The following is a 13,778-nucleotide window of genomic DNA, read 5'->3' on the forward strand; positions in this document are numbered from 1 at the left end:
AAAGGCACCACCCCCTGATACCATCACATTGGAAGTTAGAATTTCAATATATCAATTTTGGGTGACAGAAATATTCAGTCCATAACAGATGCTACTGTAAATGGGATTCTTTTTTAATATTTCATTTTTAGATTATCCATTCCTGGTATATTGAAGCACAACAGATTTTTGAGTGTTGATCTTGTACCCTGCAACTTAACTGAATTCATTGGTTAGTTTTAGTAGATTTTTTTGTAAATTCATGGAATTTTTTTTTTTTTTTGAGATGGAATTTCGCTCTGTTGCCCAGGCTGGAGTGTATTGGCACGATCTCGACTCACAGCAACATCCGCCTCCCGGGTTCAAGTGATTCTAGCACCTCAGCCTCCCGAGTAGCTGGGATTACAGTCGCCTCCCACCACACCCAGCTAATTTTTGTATTTCCAGTAGAAACAGGGTTTCACCATGTTGGCCAGACTGATCTCGAACTTCTGACCTCAAGAGATCTGCCTGCCTCAGCCTCCCAAAGTGTTGGTATTACAGGCGTGAACCACCACACCTGGCTGGAAATTTTCTATATATAGAATTATGATATCTGCAAATAGAGATCATTTTACTACTCTCCTTGCATTTGGATTTGTTTTTAAATTTCCAGTATATGTTGAATAGCAGTGGTAAATGCAGGCATAGTCTTGTTTCTGATGTTAGGGTAATCTTGAGGATTATTACATTTATATTCATGGTTGATTCTGGCCTGTAGTTTGTTGTGGTGTCTTTGTGTGGCACTGGTATCAGTGTAATTCTAGACGTACAGAACAAGTTAGGAATTGTTCCCTTCTGTTTTACTGTTTTTTGGAAGAGTTGGAGAAGATTGATGTTAATTTTTCTTTAAATGTCTAGTAAAATTCACTAGTAAAGCCATCTAGTTATGAATTCTGAGGGAAGACTTGGATTAATTCAAACTCTATACTGGTTATAGGTCTGTTTAGGTCTTTTATTTATTTTTGAGTCAGTTTTGGTAGTTTGTGTGTTTCTAGGTATTTGTCCCTTTCATCTACATTATCTAATTTGTTGGAATACAATTATTATAAATAATAAAAAGGTATAAACATTTTATTTCTAATAGGCCATTAATAATACCTCCATTTTCTTTAATGATTTTATTAATTGGAGTATTTTTTCTTTTATTGGTCAATGTAGCTCAATGATTGTCATTTTTGTTCATATTTTTCAAAAAACCAATTTTCAGTGTTATTGTTTCATCTTTATCTGTTCTATTATTATTATTATTATTATTATTATTATTATTATTATTTTGAGATGGAGTCTCTGTCACCCAGCCTGAAGTGCAATGGTGCGATCTCGGCTCACTGCAACCTTTGCCTCCCAGGTTCAGGTGATTCTCCTGCCTCAGCCTCCCAAGTAGCTGGGACTACAGGCATGTGCCACCATGCCTAGCTATTTTTATTTTTTATTTTTTTCTGTATTTTTAGTAGAGACTGGATTTCACCATGTTGGTCAGACTGATCTCCAACTCCTTACCTCAAATGATTCACCCGCCTTGGCCTCTCAAAGTGCTGGGATTACAGGTGTGAGCCACCGCACCCAGCCCTTTTTCTATTCTTTATTCCATCTACCTTCCTTATTATTACCTTCTTTATTATATTATCTGATCTTTATTATTTTCGTCCATCTGCCAATTTTGGGCTTAGTTTCTTGTTCTATTTCTATTTCCTTAAGCTGAACTTAGAATATTGAATTGAGATCTTTTTTAACACAGGCATTTACAGTTGTACATTTCTTTCTGAGTGCTACTTTCACTGCTTCCTGTGAATATTGCTATGTTGTGTTTTTATTTTCAATCATCTCAAAGTATTTTCTATTTTCTTCTAGGATTTATTCGTAGATCAATTTGTTGTTTAAGAATTTGTTCAATTTTCACTTATTTGTGAGTTTTCCAATTTTCCTTATGTTATTGAAGGTAGCTAGAATCAATGCTTCCTAGAGATTCATTTCAGATTGAAAAACATAAACAGGTTTCAAGGTCAAAGGATGAAAAACATATCTTTTTAAAATACAAGATATTTGTAGAATTCAAATATTTTTAAATTTAATGAGAATTATTTTGTTGCATAACATGGTCTATCTTGGTGAATGTTCATGTGCATTTGAAAATATGTATTCTGCTGATTTTAGGTGGAGTATTTTCTATATGTCTGTTAGGTTCAGTTAGTTTACAGTGTTGTTCAAGTTCACTATTGCCTTACTGATCTCTTACCTAGATGGTCTAGCTATGATTTCAGGTGAGATACTGAAATCTTCAGCTGTTACTATAGAAATGTCTATTTCTCCTTTCAGTTCAGCCAATATCTGCCTATATCCTTGAGGTTCTGTTGAGTGATGTTTATAATTATTAGGTATTCTTGATAAATTGACCCTATTATCAATATTTAATACTCTCTTTGTCTCATAAAAATTTTTGGCTTAACATGTATTTATTCTGATATCAGTATTAGCCATCCCTGTTCTCTTTGGCTGCTATCTGCAAGGAGACATATTTGTCATCCATTGATCTTGAAACCTTGAAACACAAAAACCTGTTTGTGTTTTTGAATCTGAAGTGAGTCTCTAGTAGGCAGAATATAATTAGATCATGAGTTTGGGATTTTAAAAAATTTATTTTGCCAATCTCTGTATTTTAGTTGCCAAATTTAAATTTAGCTCATTTATATTTAAAGTGATTACTGATAAGGAAAGAATTACTTATGTTGCTGTTTGTTCTTTTATAGGTTTTGTTCCTCATTTCTTTTATTACCTCTTTATTTTGTTTTTAATAGACTTTTATAGGTACACCATTTTGTTTTTCTCTTAATTTCTTTTTGTGCATTTTTAAAAGTTATTATCATAGTTGTGATTCTGGTGATTACAGTAAACATCCTAAATTTATAACAATGTGGTTTGAATTGATAACAACTTAGCCTCTCTCTTATGTTGTTATTGTCACAAAATATACACTTATACATTGTAAGCCCTTAACATAAATTAGTAATTATTATTTTATGTATTTGTCTTTTAAATAGTATAGGAAACAAAAAGAGAAGTTAAAAACTAAAAATACACTTACAATGGCTTTTATATTTACCTATGTATGTACCTTTACTTGTATTCTTTATTTCTTCATATGTCTTTCAGTTCTCACTTAGCATTTTTTTTTATTTCTCTGTCCTTTAGTATTTCTCACAGGGTAAGTCTGCTACCAATGAACTCCCTCAGTTTTTCTTTATTTGAGAACACCTAAATTTTTCTTCACATTTTAAGGATATTTTCCCACATATAGAATACATGGTAGACGGTGTTTTTCATTCAGTACTTTAAATATGTAATTCCCCTGCCTTCTGGCCTCTATGGTTTTTGATGACAAATCAGCTATTAATCTTATTGAGCATATTTTACATTTGATGAATTGCCTCTCTTTCTGCTTTCAAGGTCTCCTCTTTGTCATTATCCTTTAATAGCTTGATTTTAATAAGTCTTGGTAGGAATCTTTTGTGTTTACCCTTCTTGGAGTTTACTGAATTTTTTTAGATGTGTACGTTTATGACTTTCTTCAACATTGGAAAGAATTTGGCCATTATTTCTCCAAATATTCTTTTTTCAAATTTTCTCTCTCTTCTCCTTCTGTAACTCTCATAATGCATATGTTCATCTGCTTAATGTCTCCTGGGGGTCTCTTATAATCTGTTCACTTTTCTTTTTTCTTTTAACTTTATTTTTAGAGCCATTTTAGATTCACAGAAAAATTGAGAGGAAGGTACAGAGATATCTCATCGACCTCATATTCCCTACTGATGCATATCCTCCCCCATTATCAAAATCCCCCACCAGAGTGATACATTTGTTACAACTGATAAACCTACACTAATATATCATTATCATCCAGAGTCCACGGTTTACATTAGGGTTCACATTAGTGTTTTACTTTCTATAGGTTAGCACAAATGTATAATGCATGTATCCACCATTGTAATATTAGAGTATTTTCACTGTCCAAAAAATTCTCTGTGCTTCACTCCAACTACCTTTCCCTTTCCGCTGCTTATCCCCTGGAAATGGCATTTTTTAAATGTCTCTATAGTTTTAACTTTGTTCCAGAGTGCCATGTAGTTGGAATTACACAGTATGTAACATTTTTATTTTCACTTCTTTTTTTTAGTAATAGCAACTTAAGTTTCCTCCATGATATATCAGTGTAGGTTTATCAGTTGTAACAAATGTATCACTGGTAGGGGATTCTTATAATGGGGGAGGATATGCATCTGTAGAGAGTATGAGGTCTATGAGATATCGCTGTAACTTCCTCTCAGTTTTTCTGTGAATCTAAAATGGCTGTAAAAATGAAATTAAAAAAGAATAACGAAAAGTGAACAGATTATAAGAGAACCCACAGGATACATTAAACAGATGAACATATGCATTTTGAGAGTCACAGAAGGAGAAGAGAGTTAAAATTTGAAAACAGAATATTTGGAGAAACAATGGCCAAACTCTTTCCAGTGTTGAAGAAAGTCATAAATTTACACATCTAAAAAGTTCAGTAAACTTCAAGGAGGGTAAAGACAAAAAGATTCCAAATCTTATTAAAATCAATTATAGTAAGTCTTGAAGTAGAGTGGTGTTAGTTCTCCCACTTTGTTCTTATCCTTTAATATTATGTTGGCATTTCTGTGTCTTTTGCTTCTCTATATATTCTTTAGACTCAGTTTGTTGATATTCAACTTGCTTTGATTTTGATTAAGATTACATTGAGTCACCTGGGCACGGTGGCTCATGCCTGTAATCCCAGCACTTTGGGAGGCCAAGGTGGGATCACGAGGTCAGGAGTTCGAGACCAGCCTGGCCAATATGGTGAAACCCCTCTCTACTAAAAATACAAAAATTAGCCCGGTGTGGTGGCACGTGCCTGTAGTCCCAGCTACTCAGGAGGCTGAGGCAGGAGAATTGCTTGAACCCAGGAGGCAGAGGTTGCAGTAAGCCAAGATGGCGCCCCTGTCTCCAGCCTGGGCAACAGAGCAAGACTTGGGGAAAACAAAGAAACAAACAAACAACAACAACAAAAAACATTGCATTTAATCTACAGGAAGAACTGACATCTTGACAATATTGATTCTTCCTGTTCATAAACATAGAATAGCTCTCCATTTATTTAGTGCTTTAAATCTTTTACATATTTTGTTGGATTATTCCTAAGTATTTCATTTTTTGAGGTAATCGTCTACATGCCATTATGTTTTTAATTTCAAATTCCACTTGTTTATTACTGGACGAAAAGTGTTAGATCACTGGTAGAAAAGTGATTCGCTATTGAGTATTAATCTTGTAATAATGACTTTATTCTTTTGGTCCACTGAATAGTTCATAATTTTCTCTTTCTTTGTATGCCTTGAAGTTTCTTCTTGAAAATTGAACAGTTAGGATGTTACAATGTAGCAAATCTGAAAATCAAAATTACTCCCATCCTCAGGGTTTTCTGTTGTTAATGGATGTGGACTGCAGTTGTTCACTTCTTTAGTAATTTTTCCAAAATACTTTTTTTTTTTTTTTTGCCTAGACTCTATTCCTTGTCCTGTGTGGACACAGGAGTCCTTCTATTATCTCTTTTATTGGCCTGATAGAGATGATTTTATCGCTAATCCTCATCCTGACAGAGATTTTGTTAAACATTAGAAGTCAAAAAATAAAAATAAAAATCTCTCTTGGTGTTTACAAACAGCCTCTGAACCGGGATATTTCTTCAACCTTTCACTAGGCTGTCTGCAATTAAACTTAGTCTTTACCTCCTGTTTGCAGAGAGCCCGGGTAGGTATGTGGATGTGCATATGTGTGTGTGTGGATGTGGAAGGAATAAAGACAATAAATAAAAATAAGTAAATATGTTCTCTATCACTTTAATAAGATTATTGCCAGAAAGAGATGATAAAATGCCTAAATAAAATATTAAGAGACAGTAAGAATAGAGATCTACTACATACTTGTTTTATTTTCTATGCTGACAATACACCAGTGACATTTACTAAGAAGTGGGTCTTTAATTTTATAGATATAAATTTAATGTAAAAAATCTAACAAATCAATCTAAATTATTATAAAATTTTAGTAAACAAATATCTCTAGCTGGAATGTAGACAAGTCGTTTTAGAAATTTGTATTTTACTTCAATTTAAGAGAATATACTAGCTCTATGATGGAAGGCATTTCATTACCAAGAATTTCAGTAACTTGGTAGCAAAATGCTTTAAAAAAAAGTTGAATACCTGTGATTAATTTTTACAGTACATTGCTATTTTGAATTATATTATGTTTAAATTTGAATTCATTAATTTAATAAATATTTGCTGCATGTCTACTGTGGGTCAGTCATGATGTTAAGCCCTGGGAAAATGACAGGGAACCAAACATAAATGGCCCTTTAGCTCAGAAAATTTAGTATCTCTCAAGTGTATTATTTTTTTAAAAGCTCTCTTCACTCCAAGCATCAAATGAATATCATTAAACTATGAAAGCAACTGCCTTGGTGAAGTCATCAGTTTGTGTTTTACAATAATGACAGTAACTGTATTAACTCTTCCTCACTTTTCAGCACTCCAAAAAGTGCTTTGCATACATTATGTCATTTAAAAAAATTAAAAACTATTTTATTATAATCTTTTCACTGAAATTATATCGTAAAAGAGGTGATGATGATTTTGCATTTGTAATTTGTCATTGAGGTGATCTTGTGTTAACTATTATTATACAAGAGGACTTTTCTTTTAAGGAAAGTGTTCCCTTCTTTGGGAAAAGCCAATTAGACCTGCGTATGTCAAGGCACATTCACCCTTGGTGAGAGACAGTGACAGAGGTGGCTCCTGGGAGTGAGCAAGAATCACAGGCCGACAAAAGCATGTCTGAAGAAGACCTGGGAAGTTTCTTGATCGACCCATAGATCCTCCATCCTTCCTCCCCACTCTCCCTGACATCTTTCCTCCCTCTGTCCATGGTAATAGGAACTCAAAGATCTGACTAAGGAAATGTTATTTATTTCAACTTGAATTTGCAATGTAATTTGCTTTGTTATCACCTAGGATTCTTACTCCTTAGAAACAATCAGAAATGTGTTATTTTATATTCTTCCCTCAAGAATCTTATTTGGAATGGGAATATAAATTAGTGTAGCCATTATGAAAATTAGTATAAAAGTTTCTTTAAAAATTAAAAATAAAATACCATATGAGCCAGCAATCCCACTACCAAGTATATATCCAAAGAAAATGAAATCAGTGTGTCAAAGAGATATCTCTCATCCAAGTACTAACCATGCCCAACCCTGCTTAGCTCCTGAGGTCAGACAAGATAGGGTGCATTCGGAGTGGTGTGACCATAGAAGAGATATCTGTACTTCAATGTTTATTGCAGAATTATTCACAATAGCAGGATATTAAATCAACCTAAGTGTCCATCTGTAGATGAATGGATGAGGAAAATGTGCAATATATACACAGTGGAATACTATTCAGCATAAAAAGAAGGAAACCCTGTTGTTTGCAGTAACATGGATGAACTTGGAGGACATTATAATAACAAGTGAAATAAGCACAGAAAGACAAATACTACATGATCTGACATATATGTGGAATATAAAAAAAGTCAAATTCAAAGAAGTAGAGAGTAGAATGGTGTTGACCAGTGCCTGGGGTGGTGGGAGTGGGGGTGAAAAGACATTGATCAAAGGTTACAAAATCTCAGTTGGACTGGAGGAATACGTTCAAGAGATCTCGTGTACAACATGGTGACTACAGTTAATGAAAATGTATTTTTGAAAAATGCTAAATGAGCAGATATTGTGTTCTCACCACAAAAATGACAACTATACGAGGTAACGTATATTTTAATTTGCTCAACTCAGTCATTGCACAATGCCTATATATTTCAAGACATCATGTTGTACATGACAAATATGTACAATTTTATCTGTCAATTAAAACATAAGATCAAGAAAGAATTTTATTTGGAAAAAGTTTAAATATATTTGGTTTGCCTTGGAAACACTATGTGAAGAAGGCACGTACAGTTGGCAGTTGTATTTACAGAATGTGAACACATTGTTAGCTACCATATCATCCTGTGCCCCTCATGAAGACCCACAGAAAAAAATGTTCTTTAATCTCAATTCTAGAAAGATTGTTATCTTCTTGGGCTTCTAGCCTACTGTCTGTTGTGGACTCTGCATTTTATTATCGATTTTGTTTTCATTTTTGCTGTGATCAGGATGAAATTTGGACACAGGTATGGTCCACCATTACCAATTATATAGGGACATTTGAAGTATGATTTTAGACTAACTTCCATAGCTCTATTTTACTATTTTATCCTTATATTACAGTCCCCCAATCTTCTTTTTATTCATTTTACATCATTTAATTTATACTCCCCAAATTTCCCAATCTCCAGCCTCAGGGCTCACCCTTTACTCGACACACCCATGAGAAATCCAGGGCATGTAAAGTATGAAGTCACAGGAAAGGAGTGTCTCTGCTCTCTTAATGGGTTCTGATGTCCGAACGCACCTACAGGTTCTGGCTCAGCAACGTAGTCCCCCATGTGCCTACTCACTGATAGCTACTGTCTTCTCTCTGTCCCTTTCACCTCACCCTTGAGCACAGTGGCCTCCTTGTCACTCCCCAAGTGACTTTTGATGGGTAATGGAGGAGAATGATCACTGAACTGAACAGAAGCCATTGAAACTCAAATATCATAGATCGTTGTTACAAAGCTCCTTGACCGTTCTTAGTAAAGGTTGTGTCTGAGTCACTTTCTTCTTTCTTCCGTAGGCTCCCTTCTGTTGCCACATTTGGGCCAAGGAATGGAGAGATTTCTTCCTCTGGAAAGCTTTTGCCAAACTCTTCAGATACTCTTTCCTCTCTGGGAATCAAAGGAAAATCTCTACTAGTGTGTTATTCAGAGAAATTTTGTCCACTCTTTGCTTCAAACTCTCTTATCCTGATTAGCCTTTATTATGAAATAGCTGAAATATAGACCAATAAAGGGAAAACCCAGACATTCATATAAAGGGTTAGCTCTCAGGTTCTTGTATCCAATATATTAACCCAGGTTAACATATAAGTGATGGCAAAGAATCCAGTGCAGTAATGTGACTTGTATTCCTTTTTCCTTCTTTTTTTCTTTTTTCTTCCTTTTTTTTTAGGATGGAATTATCTTCTATGTTTCAGAGGTAGCTTAACAACTAAATGGAGGTGAAAACTGCTTTTCTTGGCTTCTTTCCTTATAAATGATTCTTTTCATTGCAGGATCTTACACATTTGTTCCATGGCTTCTCAGCTTTAAAAGGGGAAGTGCCCTAGAAGAAAAAGATAACAAAATATTGGTCAAAGAAACTGGTTACTTTTTTATATATGGTCAGGTAGGTTCAAACCCTAATTCTGGTTTTACTGTTCAAAGCCTCCCATTTTGTGTTCATTTCTGACCAAGTTTTTTGGTTTGTTTCTCAGGTTTTATACACTGATAAGACCTATGCCATGGGACATCTAATTCAGAGGAAAAAGGTCCATGTTTTTGGGGATGAATTGAGTCTGGTGACTTTGTTTCGATGTATTCAAAATATGCCTGAAACACTACCCAATAATTCCTGCTATTCAGCTGGTAAATAATAGTTCTCACACCCTGCTAATTGTGAAATGAAAAGAGTTTGATGAAAAATCTGAGCTGCAAAATGCGAAAATGAAAGGATGGTGCCCTAACATACAAATAGACAGAAAGACATTCCTCAATATATTGTGTTTTTTAAATCTTGAATGATAAGCTAGTCTGTTTTAATTGAGAAAGATGGAATTTTTACTAATAGTTTTACCATTTTTATATGCATTTAGAAAGGGTAGTAATTTCATAGCAACTTCTACATTGTACATAGTACATGGTACGCAGTACTTCTACATAGTAACTTCTACACTGAGAAAAATTCTAATATTTTTTTTCAACACTTAATTACAACAATAATAATATCTGACAAGGATAGAGTGATTACCACTTGCCAGGCACTCTTTTCTGCATTTTATATATGCTTGCTTATTTCCTCTTCCCATTTAAGGGAGTTAGGATCTAGGCACAGAGAAGTAACATAACTTGTCCCAGATTACTTACACAGCTACTAATTTTTAGACTTGGTTTAAACCAGCCAGTCTGGCTCCACACTGGGAGCAACCAAAACTCTTCTTGCATACTGTGGAAGAAATGCCCCGGCCGGGTTTGAGGGGAAGGGAAAGTTGTACAAGGGCTTCTTTCTCATACAGGTGACATCTTGTGTCAATGGACACCAGACAGGTGACTTAGGAATGTGAAAGTGTAGGCGCAAACCTACCTTTGCACCCAGGAGCAGTGAGAGGCAGAGAGCACGGCAGGTTTTTTACACCTTAGGTCCGTTTCAGCTGTAGTTGCCAACATTTCCTTCGTTTTCTTTTTCAAGGGTGATTTAAAATTAATCCAGGCTGGTTTTGAAGAAAAATATTTACCTTAAGCACATTTATTTTCTCTGTTGATTTTGTAAAAATCCAGAACCCTGAGGAACGGCTTCAGTTCCAGATGGTTACCATGAATGACCGTGTGACACACAGGAACGGAGGCTGGCTATGCATTTTGAAAAACTGTATTTCAAAGGCATTTACAAACAAATGCCCAATAAGTCAGTTAGAAACTAAGGAAAATAGTTTCTAATAATAGAAATGACGTCATTCTGGATCTGCAGCCACAGATAGCATTGGTGGGGAGATGAGGAAGTTTATAAAATTAGAATTCCCTAATTTTCATAAAGAGATGTTTCCTTTCACCCAGTGCTGACTAGTAGTTTGGAGCTGCAAAATATTTATAAACGGTAAGACTATTCCAATCTGTTATTTATTTATATTTATTAGCACTCAAAATTTTACAAGTAACTCTTTAAAACGTTTTTCTAGTCATCTGCTCCTCTTACACTTACTTGCTCTTAGAGGACTCTGCTAGATTTCTTAAGGTGTCTTACTTTTTAAGAATAATTCACCGGACTTCAAAAATATTTTTCGTTACTAGTAGCTTACTGTTGCATATGAATACCATCCTCTAGGAAGTTTCAGGTTTGCAATTTTAATCTGTTTTAGGGCAAATTTATTTAAAGCCATTTAAAACCACACATTAGAGTATAAGTACATAAAATGTTTCCATAGTAACCTGAAAAAATGTAAATGGCCAACTTAAGAAACCCAACATAATACCAAAGAACCACTTATATACCTAAAGCTGAATCTTATTATTTATTGTATTAATAAAATGTTTATTAGAAAAATTATACCTGATTGCTGTAATCTGGAAGAATTGAAATAGCCAATAACTTAGTGTTAAAATGTTAAATAGACTCTATCATTGTTCACACCCACCTCATCTTTAGAGTTAACATTACTTAATGCTTTGTGAGCTATGGTCTTTGTCAAAATGTTAGGTCATTTCCAATCTCTATGAAAACGACAAGTCTGTTCAACAAATAAATCTCAATCTTTTTGTTCTTACTACTTAAGGTAGTCCTCAAATACTTTGTCAATTCTAGAAAGTGTACACATAACTTTTAATAAGTCCTAAAAAACTTTCTTTTGTTTGTATTCTGTCTTTGCCCATTACAAAAAAGCATACCCAGTGGGGATGGAAATTTTGTCATCCTTGATCACTGCTGCATGTTTGTCTAGAAGGGTGCCTGGTACGTAGTAAATGTTCAATAAATAAACTCCCCCTGGCTGCTGCCTGAGCAAATTTGTAAGCTTTGGGCTTTAGGTTAGAATAGACATGAACATACATGTGTTTATGTAGGTACATTTTCACTATGCTAATGAAACAATGCAACTATTCTAAAAATAGCCACAAGTATTGACAATTCAGATGACAGTTTTATTGTTTGTTAGTTTCTTTATTTCTTCTCTTCCCCCGTTCCTCTTCTTTCTTCTCCTTCATATTTTTCCTTTGAGGTGGGGTAAAGAATTACCTGATACATTGAGTGTAGTCCCTGAATGTATTTTGTATTACTAATTCACAGATGCATTTGTCCTTGTAAATTAGTTGCACTCTTCATTTTTGAAGAGTTAATTACACTGTTGTTTTTGATTATAAAGACAAACGTGGTCATCTAAGAAAACAAAATATAAGAGGTTGTGAAAAGTTATCCAGCTAATGCTTAAATCCATAGTCTGGACTCTCAAGAAAAACATATTAATGAATGTGGTATGTTAAGAAATGGTGTTTTCTTCAGTTTTTAATATTTATGCTTTGCATTTGTATGTTTAAAACTATAATTAGGAATATCTAGTATGTATATGTGTGTGTAATTTTTCACATTTTTATTTAACATTATTATAAAAACTTTCCTTGTCAACAAAATTAAACAAAACTCATCACTAATCATTTAATATTCTATCAAGGGATGTTCCATGATTTACCTAACTGTTTAAAAAGTTATATATTGGGCTTCTTTTGGGGAACTCCATTTTTTAAAGAGTGGGTGATAAATGCATACATATCTGTTGTAACTCCTTTTGCTTATTTCTTCTAAAGTTTTTTAGGCTAAGATAATTGTAATGGTTTAGAAGTCCGTTGGTGTATTTTGAAGTGTGAATGCCTATGTTAACATTTTTTTTTTTACAGAACAAAATAGTTTTATTTAAGGTTCTTTCCTTTTCTGTTGTATAACCACTTACAGTTCTTGTAAATCATTTTTTCCCAGGCATTGCAAAACTGGAAGAAGGAGATGAACTCCAACTTGCAATACCAAGAGAAAATGCACAAATATCACTGGATGGAGATGTCACATTTTTTGGTGCATTGAAACTGCTGTGACCTACTTACACCATGTCTGTAGCTATTTTCCTCCCTTTCTCTGTACCTCTAAGAAGAAAGAATCTAACTGAAAATACCAAAAAAAAAAAAAAAAAAAAAAAAAAGAAAGAAAGTAGTTGCCATTGCCTTTTCTGTGAGCTATTTGTTTTGGTTTGCGGAAACTAGTCCAAAACAGGAAATTTAACAGACAGCCACAGCCAAAGAGTGTCATGTGAATTACAAGAAATAGAGCCCATTTACGGAAAGATAGAACTAGAAAGGCTTTTCATTATAATTCCATGTTGAACAATTGAGTCATAGCTTCTTATCTTGGAGGAAGGGCACAATTCGAAGGGGCAGTAAGGATTTTGTAAAATGTGGCATCCATAATTTACTATGGAACAAGTGCCCACATCTCTAGGACATTAAGACATTTATGAGAAATCTCAGGAGTCATCTTCTGTTTTTATGTTAAATGCACTCCCTCCTTTTCAGTTAACATTATAAAAAGTAAAAAATAAAAATTTTAGAAATCTTGCATTAGATACATGAAAAAAATAAAAGTTTAAATTTAAATATGAAACAATTTGGCTGAAAATAGTATCCATGTACTATTTAAGTGTTGTATGGTTATTTCAAGTACGCAATTTCTATCTAGAATGTAATATATTACCCACACATTTTTTTCACAGGAGAGAGAGAATATCCTCATTTGTTTATGCTCGTGTGTATTTTCTATAGTGAATTTCAGAAACTTTAATTATCAGGTAATTTCAATTTATGCATATAAAGCATTGATTGAAAAGTAACTGTAATTGTGCATATGTAACAACATAATCTCCAACAGAAGTTACTGAATACATTCATAATAATGTAATGTAATTTCCCTTTATTTCTTGCTCTTCTGTTTCAAACTG

The 13,778-nt window shown here is 33.9% G+C and overlaps 1 protein-coding gene across 1 annotated transcript in view; it reads left to right on the forward strand.

Annotated features, from left to right (window-relative positions):
* Positions 1-12,950, forward strand: part of TNFSF13B (TNF superfamily member 13b) — a 39,041-nt gene extending 26,091 nt beyond the window's left edge. Inside the window, exons 4-6 of the mRNA XM_003270174.3 lie at positions 9,324-9,436; positions 9,525-9,675; positions 12,770-12,950. Coding sequence (XP_003270222.1) covers positions 9,324-9,436; positions 9,525-9,675; positions 12,770-12,882 — 377 coding nt within the window. The 3' untranslated portion in view covers positions 12,883-12,950. The remainder of the gene's footprint in view (positions 1-9,323; positions 9,437-9,524; positions 9,676-12,769) is intronic.
* The last annotated feature ends 828 nt before the right edge of the window (positions 12,951-13,778 follow it).

The sequence above is a fragment of the Nomascus leucogenys genome, chromosome 5, assembly GCF_006542625.1.
Source record: "Nomascus leucogenys isolate Asia chromosome 5, Asia_NLE_v1, whole genome shotgun sequence".
Lineage (NCBI taxonomy): Eukaryota > Metazoa > Chordata > Mammalia > Primates > Hylobatidae > Nomascus > Nomascus leucogenys.